The 15,167-nt window shown below is 66.5% G+C and overlaps 1 protein-coding gene across 2 annotated transcripts; it reads left to right on the top strand.

Annotated features, from left to right (window-relative positions):
- The first annotated feature begins 11,232 nt into the window (after positions 1 to 11,232).
- NAGK (N-acetylglucosamine kinase) lies at positions 11,233 to 14,319 on the top strand. Of its 2 annotated transcripts, none has more exons than XM_049795838.1 (10): positions 11,233 to 11,295; positions 11,854 to 11,938; positions 12,187 to 12,285; positions 12,404 to 12,545; positions 12,661 to 12,771; positions 12,866 to 12,978; positions 13,210 to 13,297; positions 13,650 to 13,747; positions 13,839 to 13,917; positions 14,011 to 14,319. In XM_049795838.1, the coding sequence occupies exons 1-10, from the start codon at positions 11,267 to 11,269 to the stop codon at positions 14,196 to 14,198; spliced, it is 1,032 nt and encodes a 343-aa protein (XP_049651795.1). In that variant the 5' UTR covers positions 11,233 to 11,266; the 3' UTR covers positions 14,199 to 14,319. The 2 variants fall into 2 exon arrangements, with proteins under 2 accessions (XP_049651795.1, XP_049651803.1); XM_049795846.1 differs by having other exon boundaries at positions 11,264 to 11,295; positions 11,828 to 11,938.
- Positions 14,320 to 15,167: the final 848 nt, after the last annotated feature.

Genomic DNA, 15,167 nt, shown 5'->3' with positions numbered 1-15,167 from the left:
GCACCCGCTCCCCCCACTGAGCAGGGAGCCCCCCAAAACAGCCGAAATGCTGAGCGCTTTCCATTGCAAAATATGTGTTTTTCTCAAAATGGTGCCTAGCGTCTGGGATTTGCAGGAAAAGGCAGGTTTTCACACCAGTTCTGGAAACTGCTGATAAAAAATGGTCACTGAAAGCTGCTGGGAAGCTCTTTGGAGAGACGATGACCCGGATTTAGGGGGGCTCGTGCCAGGAGCGGTGGTCGGCAGAGCTGGCAGTGCCCGGCCTTCCTGGGCTGTTTTCCTCTCCCTGTGTCCCCCCTGCCCCGAGGTTTCCCATTTTTGTCAGGAATCCCCCGTTTCTCCCATTGGCACAGGGTCTGCTCAGGCTCTCAGACGTGGCTGCTCGTGCCCTGGGGGGGAGCTCTGGCTGGACCGAGACCCCCCCCAAGCTTGGGGCTGGAAGCAGCAGTGAGCACTGAGGAGTGGGGGGGGGGCAGTTTTGCCTTTTGCACCCCAATGTGCAACAGCCGTGAGCGTCAGCACCCATTACCACTGCCTGGATGCCGGGACCCCGAGAACACCAGGCACCCTGAGAACGCAGGGCACCCCAGCTACCCTGAGCACCCCAAGCACTCTGGGCACCCCGAGCACTCCAGGCACCCCAAGTACCCCAGGCATCCTCAGCACCCTGGGTACCTTGAGCATCCCAAGCACCCCGGGTACCTTGAGCATCCCGAGCACCCCAGCCATCCTGGGCACCCCAGGTACCCTGAGTATCCCAAGCACCCTGGGGACTCCAGACATCCCAGGTAGCCCAAGCACCCCAAGGACTGTGGGCACCCCAAGCACCCTGGGCATCCTGGGCACCCCAGGCACCCAAACAGCACAGTCCTCATCCCCCTCAGCGCCCACCTCCACCCAGGGACAACCAGGCTGCAGCCCCCAAGCACAGCACCCATGTCACCCCGTTCCCCATCCCACCGGCATCGGGGTCCCCGAGCCACCGTGTCCCTGTCCTGGAGCCTGCAGCCTCAGGGGATGCTTGCACAGCGGTGCTCAGTCTCCGTGCTGGGGACCAGAGGGTGCAGGATCAGGTCCGGAGGGGCCCTGGGGATCCCACCCGGCCCTGGCGAGGGGCTTTGGGACCCTCTGTGTGCTGCGGTGGGTGGGTGGGCATGGCCCCACGCCGTCTGCGGGGCTGGGCTGCGCGAGGGCTCTTTTGGGGTGGGGGTTTTTTTCCCCCTTTTTCCCCCCAGTTCAACCCAACAACAAAATGGCTGCGAAGTTCTTCTCCGTGCCCCGCTGGGAGCTGCCTTCCCTGCCCGCGCTGCCGGGGCACCCAAGCACAACTAATGTGCCAGAGCACCCCGGGAGGAGGCGCGACCGGCTTTTTCCCTTCTTTTTTCCAGCTCTTTATGTATTTGACAGAGCTTTTTGCTGCTTCCCCCCCCCACCCTCCCCACCCCACCTCTTTCTCTGCCTCCCCGCTCCCTGCCTGCATGGCACGGGGCACCCCGACTCCTGCTCTCCTGGCCCCCCAACATCCCTGGGCATCCGCAGGTATCCGGGTTTCTCCAACCCCACCAGCCCTTCTTCATCCTCATGGACCAGCGTGGGGGGGTTTCCCCCCATGGATCCCCACGGATCCTGCCTGCCACACCCCAACCCTGAGCATCCTCATGGGCTAGGGGTTCTCACCCCCCAGTCCTGCTCATCCCCACGGGCAGGGTTTTTCTGGATCCCAGGTTTCGCTCTGGACTAGAGTTTTCACCCCCCAATCCCCTGTGCAGCCCCACAGATGGGGGTTTCTCAGCCCCTCCCCAGCCCTGTGCACCCCTATGGATGGGGACTTTGTGTCCCCCCCAGTCTTGTGCATCCTCATGGACCGGGATATCTTCCTTCTCCAGCCCCACACATCCCCATGGAGGGGATTTTGCCCCCCCACATCCTGAGCATCCCCATGGGGGGGATTTTGCCCCCCCACATCCTGAGCATCCCCATGGGGGGGATTTTGCTCCCCCAAGCCCCACACATCTCCATGGATGGGATTTTGCCCCCCAAATCCTGAGCATCCCCATGGAGGGGATTTTGCCCCCCTCAAGCCCCACTCATCCCACAGACAGAGCTTTTTCAGCCCCCCCCAGCCCCACAGACATGGATTTTGCCCTCCCCAACCCCACACAACCCCACACCAGGATGCCTCCCACACCCCACACCCCCCCCAACCCTCTGGGTCTGGGAAGGGGGGGGGGACAGGCAGGAAGAGGGGGGCAGCGGCTGCGCGGGGCTGAGCCCCATTCTTTATGCATCCCTGCCCTGATGCAGCCTGACAGGCCAGTTGCATTTGGTACCTCGCACATAAGCGGCCGGAGCTGCCTGCTATTTTGGTTGATGCTAATTTGCTCCGTGTTGGGCTGCGGTTCACGCTCCGGTCAGCCTTGCCTGATACTATATTCCCGTTTGTTCCAGTAAAGGTTTTTCTGTCAGCTCCCCTTAGCCTTGACGTGCTCCCCGAACTGTGAATGCAACGCAGTTGGGGACCGGGCCATGTGAGCCTGTCAGCTCCGCTCCGCTCACTGGCCAGTGCTGGGGGCACCCTGGGGTGGGGGGCACCCCGCTCCCTTCGCCCCCAGGTCGCCACATCTCGGAGAGGGGAGAGGCCATGGGGTGAGGGAGGAGCGGCGTTAGGAGCCCCAATGGGAAGGGGGACCCCAGCACATCTCCATGGGGTTCTAGGGGACCCCAGCACATCTCCATGGGGTTTTAGGGGAGCCCAGCATGTCCCCATGGGGTGGTAAAGGAGTCCAGCATGTCCCCATGGGGTTCTAGGGGACCCCAGCACATCTCCATGGGGTTTTAGGGGAGCCCAGCATGTCCCCATGGGGCGGTAGAGGAGTCCAACATGTCCCCATGGTGTTCTAGGGGAGCCCAGCACATCCCCATGGGTTTTAGGGGAGCCCAGCGTGTCCCCATAGGGTTTTAGGGGAGCCCAGCATGTCCCCATGGGTTTTAGGGGAGCCCAGCATGTCCCCATGGGGTGGTAGAGGAGTCCAGCATGTCCCCATGGGATTTTAGAGGAGCCCAGCATGTCCCCATGGGGTGGTAGAGGAGTCCAGCATGTCCCCATGGGGTTTTAGGGGAGCCCAGCATGTCCCCATGGGTTTTAGGGGAGCCCAGCATGTCCCCATGGGGTGGTAGAGGAGTCCAGCATGTCCCCATGGGATTTTAGAGGAGCCCAGCATGTCCCCATGGGGTGGTAGAGGAGTCCAGCATGTCCCCATGGGGTTTTAGGGGAGCCCAGCATGTCCCCATGGGTTTTAGGGGAGCCCAGCACATCCCCTCAGGGTGGCAGGGGAGCCCAGCACATCCCCATGGGGTTTTAGGGGAGCCCAGCACATCCCCGTGGGATTTTAGGGGAGCCCAGCACATCCCCACGGGGTTCTGGGGGACCCCAGCACATCCCCATGGGGTGATACAAGAGGCCCCCCCATGCTCCTGCCCCACAATGTCCCATGCAACGCCACCAAGGCCCCCAGGCCGTGGATGCTCCTCCTGGAGGGACCCCACGGGGGGCAGAAGGAGGTGGCCGAAAGCCTGGCAGGGCTGGTGAGGTGCCCCAGGGACCCCCACCCCAGCTGTCTCCTGCGGGGTGCTGGTCCCAGCGGGAGAGCTCAGCTGCCTGTTGGGGGTGCAAGGGGCCCCCCCCACATCCCCTGGCTCCCCACTGCCCTGTTGTTCCAGCTCCCCTGCAGGGAAAAAATCTTCACGTGCTTCATGTGCTTCCCTGGTTTTGGGGTGCTCATACGGATTTGGGGGAGGCCCCGGAGGTTTCCACTTGGATTTGGGGTGCTCTCCTGGACCTAGGATGCTTACCTGGCTTTGGGGTGCTCCCCTGGCTCTGGAGATGCCCTGGAGTTCCCACCTGGGTTTGGGGTGCTCCCCCGAACCTGGGATACTCACCTGGATTTGGGGTGCTCCCCTGGACCTGGGGTGCTCCCCATCCCTCACAGCCCTCTCTCTCTGCTCCATCTCCTGCCCCTCTCCCTGATCACTCACGGGGTGCCCATGCCACCCCTCTTGCCCTTGGTCGGGGTTCAGGGGTCCCGTCTCCCCTCGGCTGGGGTTCGGGGGTCCCGTCTCCCCTCGGTGGGGTGTCCAGCTGCCGCTCGCACCTCTTCCAAGCTTGGACTGCTCTCTGGTTTCCCACCTGGTGGGGACACAGAGCGGGGAGCTCCTGGGGGGGCTTCTCCACAGGACACCCATGACGCCCACCCAGTGGGTGCCCCACTGGTGACACCGCCGAGCCTGGCCCTGGGACGCGGCTCCGGGTCCGCAGCTCTCGGTGCACGGACACAGGCACGGTGCCAGGGCATCGTCACGCACCGGCTCTGCCTCGGGTCCCCTCTTCCCCCCAGAGACCCCTCATGGGGGTGAGGGGTGCTGGGCCTCATCCTGCACACGACCCACGGGCCAGCACCCACCACCCAGCACCCACAAATGCCCCACATGGTGGGTGGGGGGATGCCCATGCCCTGGGGGGGAGCGGGGCCGCGCAGCCTGCAGCGCTGCACCCCCAGGGCACAGCCACGCCGTATCCCATTGCACACGCATCGCATCCCATTGCACACGCGTTGCACCCCATTGCACACACGTCACACCCCATTGCACGCACAGTGCATCCCATTGCACACACGTTGCACCCCATTGCACATGCGTTGCACCCCATTGCACACGCATCACACCCCATTGCACGCACAGTGCATCCCATTGCGCACGCGTTGCACCCCGTTGCACACGCATCGCGTCCCACCGCACGCGCGCACACACACCCACACCATCCCATCGCGTGGGCGTTGCAGCTTGTCACGCGGACTCAGCACCCCGTTGCACACGCGTCACGTCCTGTTGCACACGCAGGGCATCCCGTTGCACACGTGGCATCGCGTTGCACACGCACAGTGCCCCGGTGCACCCACAAACACCCCCCCCCTTCACATGGTGTCCCACCGCACCGACCCAGCACCCCACTTGCACATCAGCACCCACGTGGCACCAGCACCCGCTCGGCGCAGCCGCACACCAGCACCCATCTGACCCACCAGCACCCACCGATGACCCTGAATCCCTGTGGGCAACCCCGGCCCGTGGGTGCTGGAGTGGCTGGGGGCCGGGGGGGGGGGCTGGGGGCTCTGGCTGCGTCAGCCGGGGATTAGCAGGGCTGGGATCTGCCTGAGCCCCTGATCCCTCTTAGCACCCAGCCCAGGTGCCCTCCTGGGGCTTAGCGGGCCCTGACGCCACCCAAAGCCGTCACAGGGTCCCCTGCGCCCACAGGGATGTGGGGGCACAAAGCGGGGGGGTGGGGGGGGTGGCAGAGCCGGTGTCGCCTGTGGACTCTGCTCCCCTGGACCGAGCCCCGAATCCTTGCCTGTGCCAGATGCTGGGGGTCCCCTGCCACGGGCGGGTGGGTGTGGGGGGGATTCTCGGGGGGCTAGCATGGGGTCGGCACCCTCCTGCAAGCCCCGCACCAGCTCTGCACCCACTGGGGTGAGAAGGGGCCTTTTTTAGGGGACACCCCCCTGCACCCCAACATCGCGCCCTGAGACCTCAGCCCCTCCGCCAGCTCTGGGCTTCGGCTCCGGGCTCAGCCCCGGCTCCCAGCGAGCACTGGGAAGTGCTGGGAGATGCCCAGTACGGCCCCACTGCGGTGGCGTGAGCACAGCCCCACGGACACCCATGGGTGCAGGGGTCCTGTCCCCCCCCGACGGCACCGTGGGACCCCCAGGTGCCACCGCCTCACCGGCTCAGCCAGCAGCTCCGTGCCCGGGGGAGACGGCGGGCAGCCCGGTGACACCAGCTTGGTGACGCCAACCCGGTGACACCAGCCCAGCTCTAAATCCCTCCTGTGAGCTGGAAAAAACCCCCCCGACCCCTCCTTCGGAGTTTATTAACTCATTTTCAGAGCTTGGCCCCGCCGGCTGCCGGCGCGGGAGCTAACTAGGTCAGGCGTGCGGCTCTGCCGCCGGCCATCGCGGCCACGCCGGGCGCCAGCCGCCCTCCCGCCGAACGGGGGACACGAGGGGACACGAGGGGACACGGGGCGACAAGGGGGGACGGGGTGACCCCAGGACCCCGCAGCCGGCACCCCTCTTTGGGGTCACGGCGGAGGCAGGGGCTGTGCCCGTAGGCAGTCCGGTGTGCAAGCGCACACCTTCCCACGCGCGTGCGTGCACGCTCGCGCACACGTGTGAGCGCGCACGCACCTTCCTATAGATGGGGAAACTGAGGCACGGGGAGGTAAAGGATGCACCGAAGGTGCCTTGCCCCAGGATGGCCTGGGGGTGCCCCTGTCCTGGGGGATCCTACCCCCCCCCCAGCCCCGCCCTGTAATAAGATCAATTAGAGATGCACAGATCAGCTTTAACGAGCGGCGTCCAGCAGCTCAGCCGCCCTCTGCCCTTACTAATGCTCTGCCTCTTGCAAAGCGGTTCCGTGGCCCTGACACCCCCCCCCCGAACACTGGGACCCCTACGCTGGGGCTGAGCTGGGGGGGCACAGGGAGGGGGCCGGGGCTGGGAAACGCTGAGTCAGCAAAATGGCTTGGAGGGTGGGAGGGGGGTTCGGTGTAGGAGAGGGGTTGAGGGTCTGGCCTGATGGTGACGAGCACCCGCTCCGCATCGGGGCATTGAAGGGCATCTCTCCTCACCTGGGGGGAGCCAGGACCCGTCCTCATCCCTGTTCCCATCCCCATCCCTGTCCCCATCCCTGTCCCCATCCCCGTCCCCATCCCCATCCCCATCCCCGTCCCCATCCCTGTCCCCAGCCCCATCCTTCTCCCCGTCCGCATCCCCATCCCTGTCCCCCGCCCCATCCTTGTCCCCATCCCCACGGCTTCTCTCTGCCGCTGGCCGGAGAAGACATGAGCGTGGTCCACAGGGCAGTGCGGTCTGTGCTCCGTGGGTGATGGACACAGGTGACACTCCCCAGTGGAAAGGTCACGAGCACATCCCTGCGCTCAGCCCCGGCCCTCAGAGCCACCGCCGCTCCCCAAAATGCGTGGCAGCTCCCCGGAATGGATCGGTGCCACGGGAGCCACCCAGGGTGTCCCCAGTGCCACGGCCCCACCGCAGCTGCCCGAGCTCGGACCCCCATGCTGCCACCCCACGTGCCCCCCGTGCCACCTCCCCGTGCCCCACGTGCCTTTCCAGAGTTCACCTCCATGTCCCCTCTGCAGATGCCTGGGTGGAAGGTGGCAGAGCGTGAGCACAAATGCCACCGACACAAGCCCCTTCCACGGGGGACGGGTTCAGGGGACCCCCCCCCGGGTGGGCGCAGCCACAATCTGGCTGGTTGTGACACCCTGCACTCAGCCCGTCCCCTGGGCAGGCTCTGGGGGCTGGAAATATGAGGGGGGGGTGAATGGATGAATGGATGAAGGGACAGATGGGTGGATGGACGGAGGGATGGATGAAGGGGTGGATGCAGAGCTGGATGGATGGATGGAAGGATGGAAAGAGGGGTGGATGGATGGAAAGATGGGTGGGTGAGTGGATGGATGGAGGGATGGGTGGGTGGATGGATGGATGGAGGGATGGATGGGTGGATGGATGGAGGGATGGAGGGATGGGTGGGTGGGTGGATGGATGGATGGATGGATGGGTGGATGGAGGGATGGATGGAGGGATGGATGGGTGGATGAATGGACAGACAGACAGATGGATGGACACTATGGGAATGGGACGGATACAGAACCTACCGCACAGACGGAATCTCTGGGATCGGAGAGGGGTTAGGGAGCCGGAGGAAGGCAGCCGGGCGCAGGGAAGGACAGACGGACAGGGCCCGCTTCACCCTCATGTCTGCGGCTCTGCTGTCCCAGAGCTCTCCTGGCCGGTGCCTTGACCCGCTGGTCCCAGTGCCGGTGGCACAGAGGTGGCCCTGCACTGTGCCAGACCCAACCGGGATGCACCGCAGCCCCGGCACCGCCATGCCGGGATGGGGATGGGTTCAAGGAGTGGGTGCTCCCAGGTCAGCCCGAATCCGGCCCCAAGGGCTGCCCGGTTATAGGGCAGCATCCAGCCCCTCTGCAGCCCCCCAAAGCTGGGCAGCTGCCGACCCTGTCCCACCATCACTCCAAACCCCATTTCGCTGCTCACCGGCCTCTTCCTCCATGCAGGGTGTCCCCGGGACGGAGCCGGTGCTGGCTCCGGTCCCCGGCTCAGCACCGCACCCAGCCCACCCACTGCCGCAGCCCATTTTCCAACCCACGGCCAGTGGGACGGATCCGGACCCCTGAAATATATCTCAGCCACTCCAAGATCGGAGTCTCCATGCCGGCGCCGAGGGCGGCAGAGCAGAATAAACCCGCTCCCGGCCGCCATGGCGGGGCCTTCCTCCCACCTCTCCCTCCTCTGCCTCCCGAGCTGGGTCCTGCACGGCAGCCGGCGACCCCCGGCACCCCCGGGATGCTCGAGCGGACGAAGTGGGGCTCGGGCGAGAGCTAACGAAGCAGGGCTGAGCCCGAGCTAACGAAGCGGGGCTCAGCCTACGCGCCGACGTCCTCTCTCCGCCCCGGTGTCCTCGCTCGCCCTCCCCATGCCCATCCGGCACCGACGGCGGCTTTGGGGCTGGAGCCACCCCGGGGATGCCCAGGGTCCGGTGGGATCGGGGGGTCCTCTGGAGCATTCCCGCCTCCCGCCTCCCATGTCTGGGGGGTCTGCGGAGGGGTGCGGCAGAGGCACCGATGACATTTGCTGCCTGTTTGCCCGCAAATCCCAAATCGCCGTGTCTTACCCCGAGCCGGTGCGGGGCCCACGCGTCTCCCACGCGCCTGGGCTTTGGTCCGGCCGGTGCCACCTCTTGCCCTGGTCAGATCCGAGATGGAGAGAGCCACCGCCACCGGGTTGGGGACGGGTTTGGGGTCGAGGTCGGGAGGTGCTGGGGACCGCTGCCCTCCAGTCCCCATCCCCGAGCGGGGCGTCGGGATGCAGTCGGGGCGCTGCCGGCATCACCCCACCGGCTCCGAGGGTGGCATCCAGCCCACGCAGGGACATCGCTGTCCCATCCCACGGGCCTTGTGGGACACACGCCACGGCCCCACAGACTCACCCACAGCTCCCGGCCCCTCGGCAGCCGCCGCCGCCGGCTCCGCTCAAACTTTGCCCCAAGTTGAGACAAAGGCAGCGGGTCCCGTCCCTGTCCCCTGTCCCCGCTGTCCCCAGACAGCCTGGTGCCACCAGGACTTAATGAGGGCACGAGGGCGGTGGGCTCAGGGGCTGCACACACACACACACACATACACTGCAGCTTAACCCTTCCCCTGCCGCTCCTCTCCACCCCATCTTTGGGGTAGCTGGGGACTTTTTGGGGGGCTCCCCTGTGCCCCCGGTGCTCCCTGCACCCCATGTTGGCCTTGGGGGGTCCTAGTCGCAGCCCCCTGGAGCTCCCCACGCTGTAAAATGCTTGGGAAGGATGCGGATGCCCCTGAGCGTCTTTGTCCCCAGAGCCATGCAGAGCGGGGTGGCCACAGTCCCCGTCCCACTGGGTCCATCTGCAGCACCCCATGGCCATGGGGCACTCCCCAGTGCCGGGAAGGAGGGTCCTCACTGGGGATGAGGCCCCCCCCCCCCAGCCCCAGGTCTCACCCTGTGTCCCACAGCGCAGGGGAGACCCAGAAGGGCTGGAGCTGGCAGGCGGGGGGGAGCCGACCCCAGTCCTGGGCTGGTTGCTCCACTGGTGTCCCTGTCCCAGCACCCCGGGACCAGGGAAGCCCCAGCAGCAGCAACGTCACTGGGCCACGCGTGGGATGGTCTGCTCTGTCCTGCCAGACTGGAACCAGCATCCAGCCCGTGCTGGGCCACCTCTCGCTGCCACCCAGTCTCTGTCCTGTCATCCCCATCTTGTGACACCCCCTGCCTCACCTGCTCCTGCCTGCCCCATCTTCCCCCACCTCCTCTTTCCATTCTGATATGTGCATCCGTCCATCTGCTCAGCCATCCACCTCTCCGTCCTCTCCAGCCACGCCATCACCCCCTCCATCCCTCTGCCCTTCTATCTTCTCCATCCATCCATCCTCTTCACCCATCTACACCTCTGCCTTCTCTATCCGCCCCTCCATCTTCTCCATCCTTCCAACTGCTCAGCCATCCAGCTCTCCATCCGCCCCTCCATCCCCTCCATCCATCTGCCTTTCCATCTTCTCCATCCTTCCATCCATCCATCCATGTCCACCCACCTGCCTGCCTCCTGCCTCCACCCACTCAGCCATCCACCCCGCTATCCTTTTCATCTCTCCACCCCTCCATCTTCTCCACCCAGCCAGCCAGCCACCTGCCCATCCCTCTATCCCTCCATCTTCTCCATCCATCCATCCGTCCGTCCATCCATCCATCCGAGACCATCCATCCCCTCCATCCACCCACCACCGCCGCCATCCTCTCCCTCCATCGCCCCCCCCGCCTCAGCCCCCGGCGCGGGGGCAGCGGCGGGGCGCAGCGGCTGTCACCCGCTGTCACCCACAGAAGGGGCCGCGGTGCCCGAGGAGGGGCTCAGCTGCGCCCGTGCCCCCCGTCTGCCACTCGGCCGGGCCTCGGCTGATGGGAGCTGACAGCCGCTCCCGCGCTCCTTAGCGATGCTCTAACGAGGGGAAGGGGGTCTCCGCTCACGGGGAGGGGGACCCCAGCCCCTGCCACTGTCCTGTCGTCCCCCCCACGGGGGAATTGGGCTTTGGGGACAGAGGAGGACCTCGGCGCTGTGGTGGCTTCTGGCCCACAGCCACGACCCCCAGCTTCAACCCCACTGCCGGGACCCGGAGGGGGGAGATGGCTGGGGGGGGGGGGGGGGCTGGAGTGGGGGACCCCCCTTTTGCTCGGATGCAAGATCCCGGGGGGTGCCAGGGAGTGGGGCAGTGTCCCGGGTGGGTGCATAGGCAGGGCTGTGTCTCGGGTGGGTGCACGCGTGGGGCTGTGTCCCGGGTGGGTACGCCGAGCTGTGTCCCGCGTGATCCCGCACCCTTGCACGTGTATGACCCCCGGGAACGATCCCGCGCCCCCCCGACCCCATCCCACAGGGCTCCACGGGGCTACGGGGCGAGGGGGGGGGGGGGGGGAAGCCGGTATCGGAGGGGCGGCACAGGGACCCGGGGCGGGCGGGGGGGCGGGGCAAGGACCCAGGGAGGCGGGGCGAGGCGGAGCGGGGCGGAGGCGGGAGCGGGGCGGAGCCATAGGCGGGGCGTGCCGCTGGGGAGGGCGTGGCCAAGGAGCCGGGGAGGGCGGGGCGTGTCCCGGCGGAGATGGCGTCGCTCTTCGGCGGCGTGGAGGGGTGAGGGGTCGCGCCGCGGGTGGGGTGGGGGGGTCCCCACGGGGCTCTGCATCCCCCCCGTACCCTGATCCCTCCGGGTACCTTGGGCTGAAGCCGGACACCCCCTCACCGACCCCTACTGCCCCTCCCCAGCTACTCCCAGCCTCGGGGCGGGGGGCAGAAGGGGTCGGGGGGGGGGGGGGGCAGGAGCCGGTCGAGGTGGGGGGGGGGCCGCTAACGGCCCCCCCCCCACCTCGACCGGCTCCTGCCCCCCCCCCCCCCGACCCCTCCTGCCCAGTGCAGGGTGGGGCCAGGGACCGAGCTCAGTGGGGCAGGATGGGGGCGTCAGGACCCCCCAGCGACCCCCATCCTGGTGTGACCCCCCCCCAAGGCCCTACATTCGGGTCGCCCCCCCTCCCCCCAGCCCCCCCAAGGGCTGGTTTAGGGGGCTGCAGGGGGTCCCTGGGGAGATGCAGAGCCGGGGTGCGAGGGGTCCCCCCTCCCCACTGGGGATCGGGGATGGGGATGGGGGGGCATGGGGTAGTGCTGGCAGCCGGCCCCCCCCTATTCTCTCCGCAGCGGGGGCACCCACTCCAGGGTGGTGGTGGTCTCTGGAGATGGCCGGATCCTGGCCGAGACGGAGGGACCCTGTACGAACCACTGGGTGAGCCGGGGGACACCCCCCTACCCAGCCTGGGCCGGGGGGGGGGGCACACGACACCCTGGTTGTCCCCAAGCCGCCAGGGTGCTTGGGTGGGATGAGGCCACCGGAGAAGGTGCCGGGGTGTTGCTGGCAGCAGAGCTTTTGGCTGCGCGGGACCCCCCAGGGATGGAGCCTGGCTTGGGGGGGGGGGCTTGTGTGCATGGGGGGGCTTTACCGTGTCCCTCTGTCCCCCCCATCTCGGCTCTCAGCTCGTCGGCTCCGAGAAGTGCCTGGAGAGGATTGAGCGGATGGTCAGCGAGGCCAAGACCAAAGCCGGGGCTGACCCCCACGTCCCCCTCCGTTCGCTGGTGAGTCCCCCCCCTCCACCGTGCTCCCCTGGGACCAGCATCCTCCCCAAGGATGCTGGGGCTCTGTGTCCCGTCCCCCCCTCCCCAGGGGTGACGGGGACCCTCCGGCGTGGGACAGGGGCTGTCCCTGAGCGGGGGTGACCAGAAAGACGCCATCGGCAAAATGACGGAGGAGCTTCACCGGCGCTTCCCCCACCTGAGCCAGAGTTACTACATCACCAACGACGCCGTCGGGGCCATGGCCACCGCCACCGACCACGGTAGGGGACAGCTTGGCCCCCCCTCCCCGGGGGAGGTGACGGTGAGGGGGACCTGCCAATGCTGGGGAGGGGGCAACCGCACCGTCCCCCTTTCCGCCGGCTCTGACCCTGCAAGGCGGCATCGTCCTGATCTCGGGTACCGGCTCCAACTGCAAACTCATCAACCCCGACGGGTCGGAGACGGGCTGCGGTGGCTGGGGACACATGATGGGTGACGAAGGCTCAGGTGAGCAGGGGGGTGGTGGTGATGGTGGGGCCACCGGCGGGGTGGTTGGTGGTGGTGGTGGGGGGGCTCAGCTGGATCCTCGCTCCGTCCGCAGCGTACTGGATCGCCCATCAAGCCGTGAAGATGGTGTTCGACTGCATGGACAACCTGGAGGTGCCGCCCCATGACGTCGGCTACGTCAAGCAGGCCATGTTCGACTACTTCCAGGTGCTGCTGCTGCTGGGGGGGCCCGGCGAGGGGGGGGGGGGGGCTCTGGACTGTGTGCCGGGGTGTGTGTGTGTGGGGGCTCTGGGCTGCACCCCATGATGGTGGGGTCTGGGGGATGCTCCAGGCTGCGCACCGGGGCGGTGGGGGCCCGGGGGGGGGGATCCCTTGGGCTGGCAGCCGGGACACAGGGCTCACTGGGGAGTTTCCCCCCCCCCCCCCCCGGCATTACAGATATCCGACAGGATGGGCCTTCTGACGCATCTCTACCGCACCTTCGAGAAGTCCAAGTTTGCGGGGTTTTGCCAGAAGCTGGCAGAGGGTAGGGAAGCCCCTTCCCCGGGGGTCACAGGGGGAAGGGGTCGTATGGAGGGGGGTGGCAGACCCCAGGGCAGCCCATCCTTGGGGCGATCGGGGTGACCCATCCCTGCCACCCTTGGTCCCCCTGTCACCCCTTTGCCATCCCTCTCCGTGACGGCTGCCCGGACCCGATCTCTGCCCCCGGTGCACCCTTCGCCCCGAGCATCCTCTGCCCTCGTCGAGGGGGGACGTGCCGCTCCCTCCACGCAGCCCAGCCTGGCTTGTGGGAGCTGGGTGGGAGCGCCGGAGGGTGCAGGGGTGCGGGTGGGGGGTCCCAGGTCCCCGTCCCACTCCCCCCCGACCCCCGTACCCAGGTGCCCAGGCTGGGGACCCGCTCTGCTGCCACATCTTCAACAAGGCAGGTGAAGTCCTGGCTCGCCACGTCGTCGCCGTGCTGCCCAAAATCGACAGGGTGAGAGCCAACGGGGATAGGGAGGGGGGTGCGTGGCGGGGGGGGGTGTCCCGGTGCCAGGTCTCACCCGCTGACCCTCTTCCCCCTGCAGAGTCTGTTCCTGGGGGAGCTGGGGCTGCCCATCGTCTGCGTGGGCTCCGTCTGGAATAGCTGGGAGAGGATGCAGGCGGGTGAGTGGAGGGATGGGGGCTGCTGGGAGTGGGGAGGGGGGAGTCCTGCGGTACCCCGTAACCCCAACCCTCTGTGTGTGTGTCCCCCTCCAGGGTTCATCCGTGTGCTGGCACAGGCACGGGAGGAGACCCCCGGACATGTCTTCTCCCGGTTCAGCCTCCTGAAGCTGAAGCGCTCCTCGGCACTGGGGGGGGCCCGCTTGGGTGCCAGGAATATCGGCCAGGCTCTGCCCTTGGACTACGCCGGCAACGTGGATGTCTTCTACACCCACGTCTTCTAGCTGTGGCCCCCCACGGCTCCCTCCCATCCCCGGGGAGGGAGGGACCCTCCGCACAGGGCAGCAGGGGGATTTGGACAAATGAGTTTTGTAATTTGGCAATAAAATGGTTGCACTGCCCAAAGGGAAATGGGCGTGATGGGGCAGCGTGGGGCTGGGAGCGTGGCTCAGCAGCCACGAGGAGAGGAACCGACCTCGGTGCAGGGGTTGGGGCGGGTATGTGCTCCAAACCCTTGTGGCGATGTTGGAAAATGAAGAAAAACAGACCTTGAAGGTTCCTGTTTCGGTGCCCAAGGACGGGCTGCAGCAGCCGTGGGTCTGGGGATGGGGTGCTGCCCACGCCTGCCCGGAGGCTGAGCAGGGAGGACGTCTGGTGCTCAGGGGGCAGCTGGATCCAAGCGGAACAGGAGGGAGCGATGCTGACATTGGGTGAGCAGGGGGAAGGACTCAGTGCTAATGGCGAGCAGTGGCCCCGGGGAAGGGGAAGGCTGGGGCTGGTGTGCCTGCATGAGTTCAAGCAGCTTTCTTGGGGCTGGTCTTCATTTTAAAAGGAAAAAAAATTTAAAAAGGAGGAAAGTTCTTTTTGCTTGTTTTTGTTTTAAATCGGCAGCAAGGGGCTATGCCTGACCTAAAGCACAAACCCCAAAGCTGCCTCTTCCTTCCAGGAAGACACTGGGATGGGCATGGAGTGGGGCATCCCGAGTGGGGCTGATCCTGCAGGCTCACCCTGCCACAGCAGGCTGCTCCGTGCCCAGCTCCACCAGCAGTGTCCCAGCAAGGCTCCTCCGCACGCCAACGTCCTCATCCAGCGGCAGGATGAAGCCGGGGCCTGGGCATCGTGGTTTGCAAATACCCTGTGTCCAGCTGGGGGAAAGAGGCAGCAGAAGAGGCAGTGGCCTCGATGCTGGGAATCATCTCCCCTGGCTTTCAAATTTTTTATTTTTACATTTCATTTTCTCAGTGCCAAGGTCC

This window comes from Accipiter gentilis, chromosome 3, assembly GCF_929443795.1.
Source record: "Accipiter gentilis chromosome 3, bAccGen1.1, whole genome shotgun sequence".
Lineage (NCBI taxonomy): Eukaryota > Metazoa > Chordata > Aves > Accipitriformes > Accipitridae > Astur > Astur gentilis.
This window is presented reverse-complemented; position numbering and strand designations above follow the sequence as displayed.

What these genes read in the sequence shown, in the direction of transcription:
- NAGK (XM_049795838.1), top strand. Translation starts at nt 11,267, where the DNA reads ATGGCGTCGCTCTTCGGCGGCGTGGAGGG. An exon ending in CCATGTTCGACTACTTCCAG is followed by an intron (nt 12,979 to 13,209) that starts GTGCTGCTGCTG and finishes CCGGCATTACAG; the next exon opens with ATATCCGACAGGATGGGCCT. An exon ending in CTGGGAGAGGATGCAGGCGG is followed by an intron (nt 13,918 to 14,010) that starts GTGAGTGGAGGG and finishes GTCCCCCTCCAG; the next exon opens with GGTTCATCCGTGTGCTGGCA.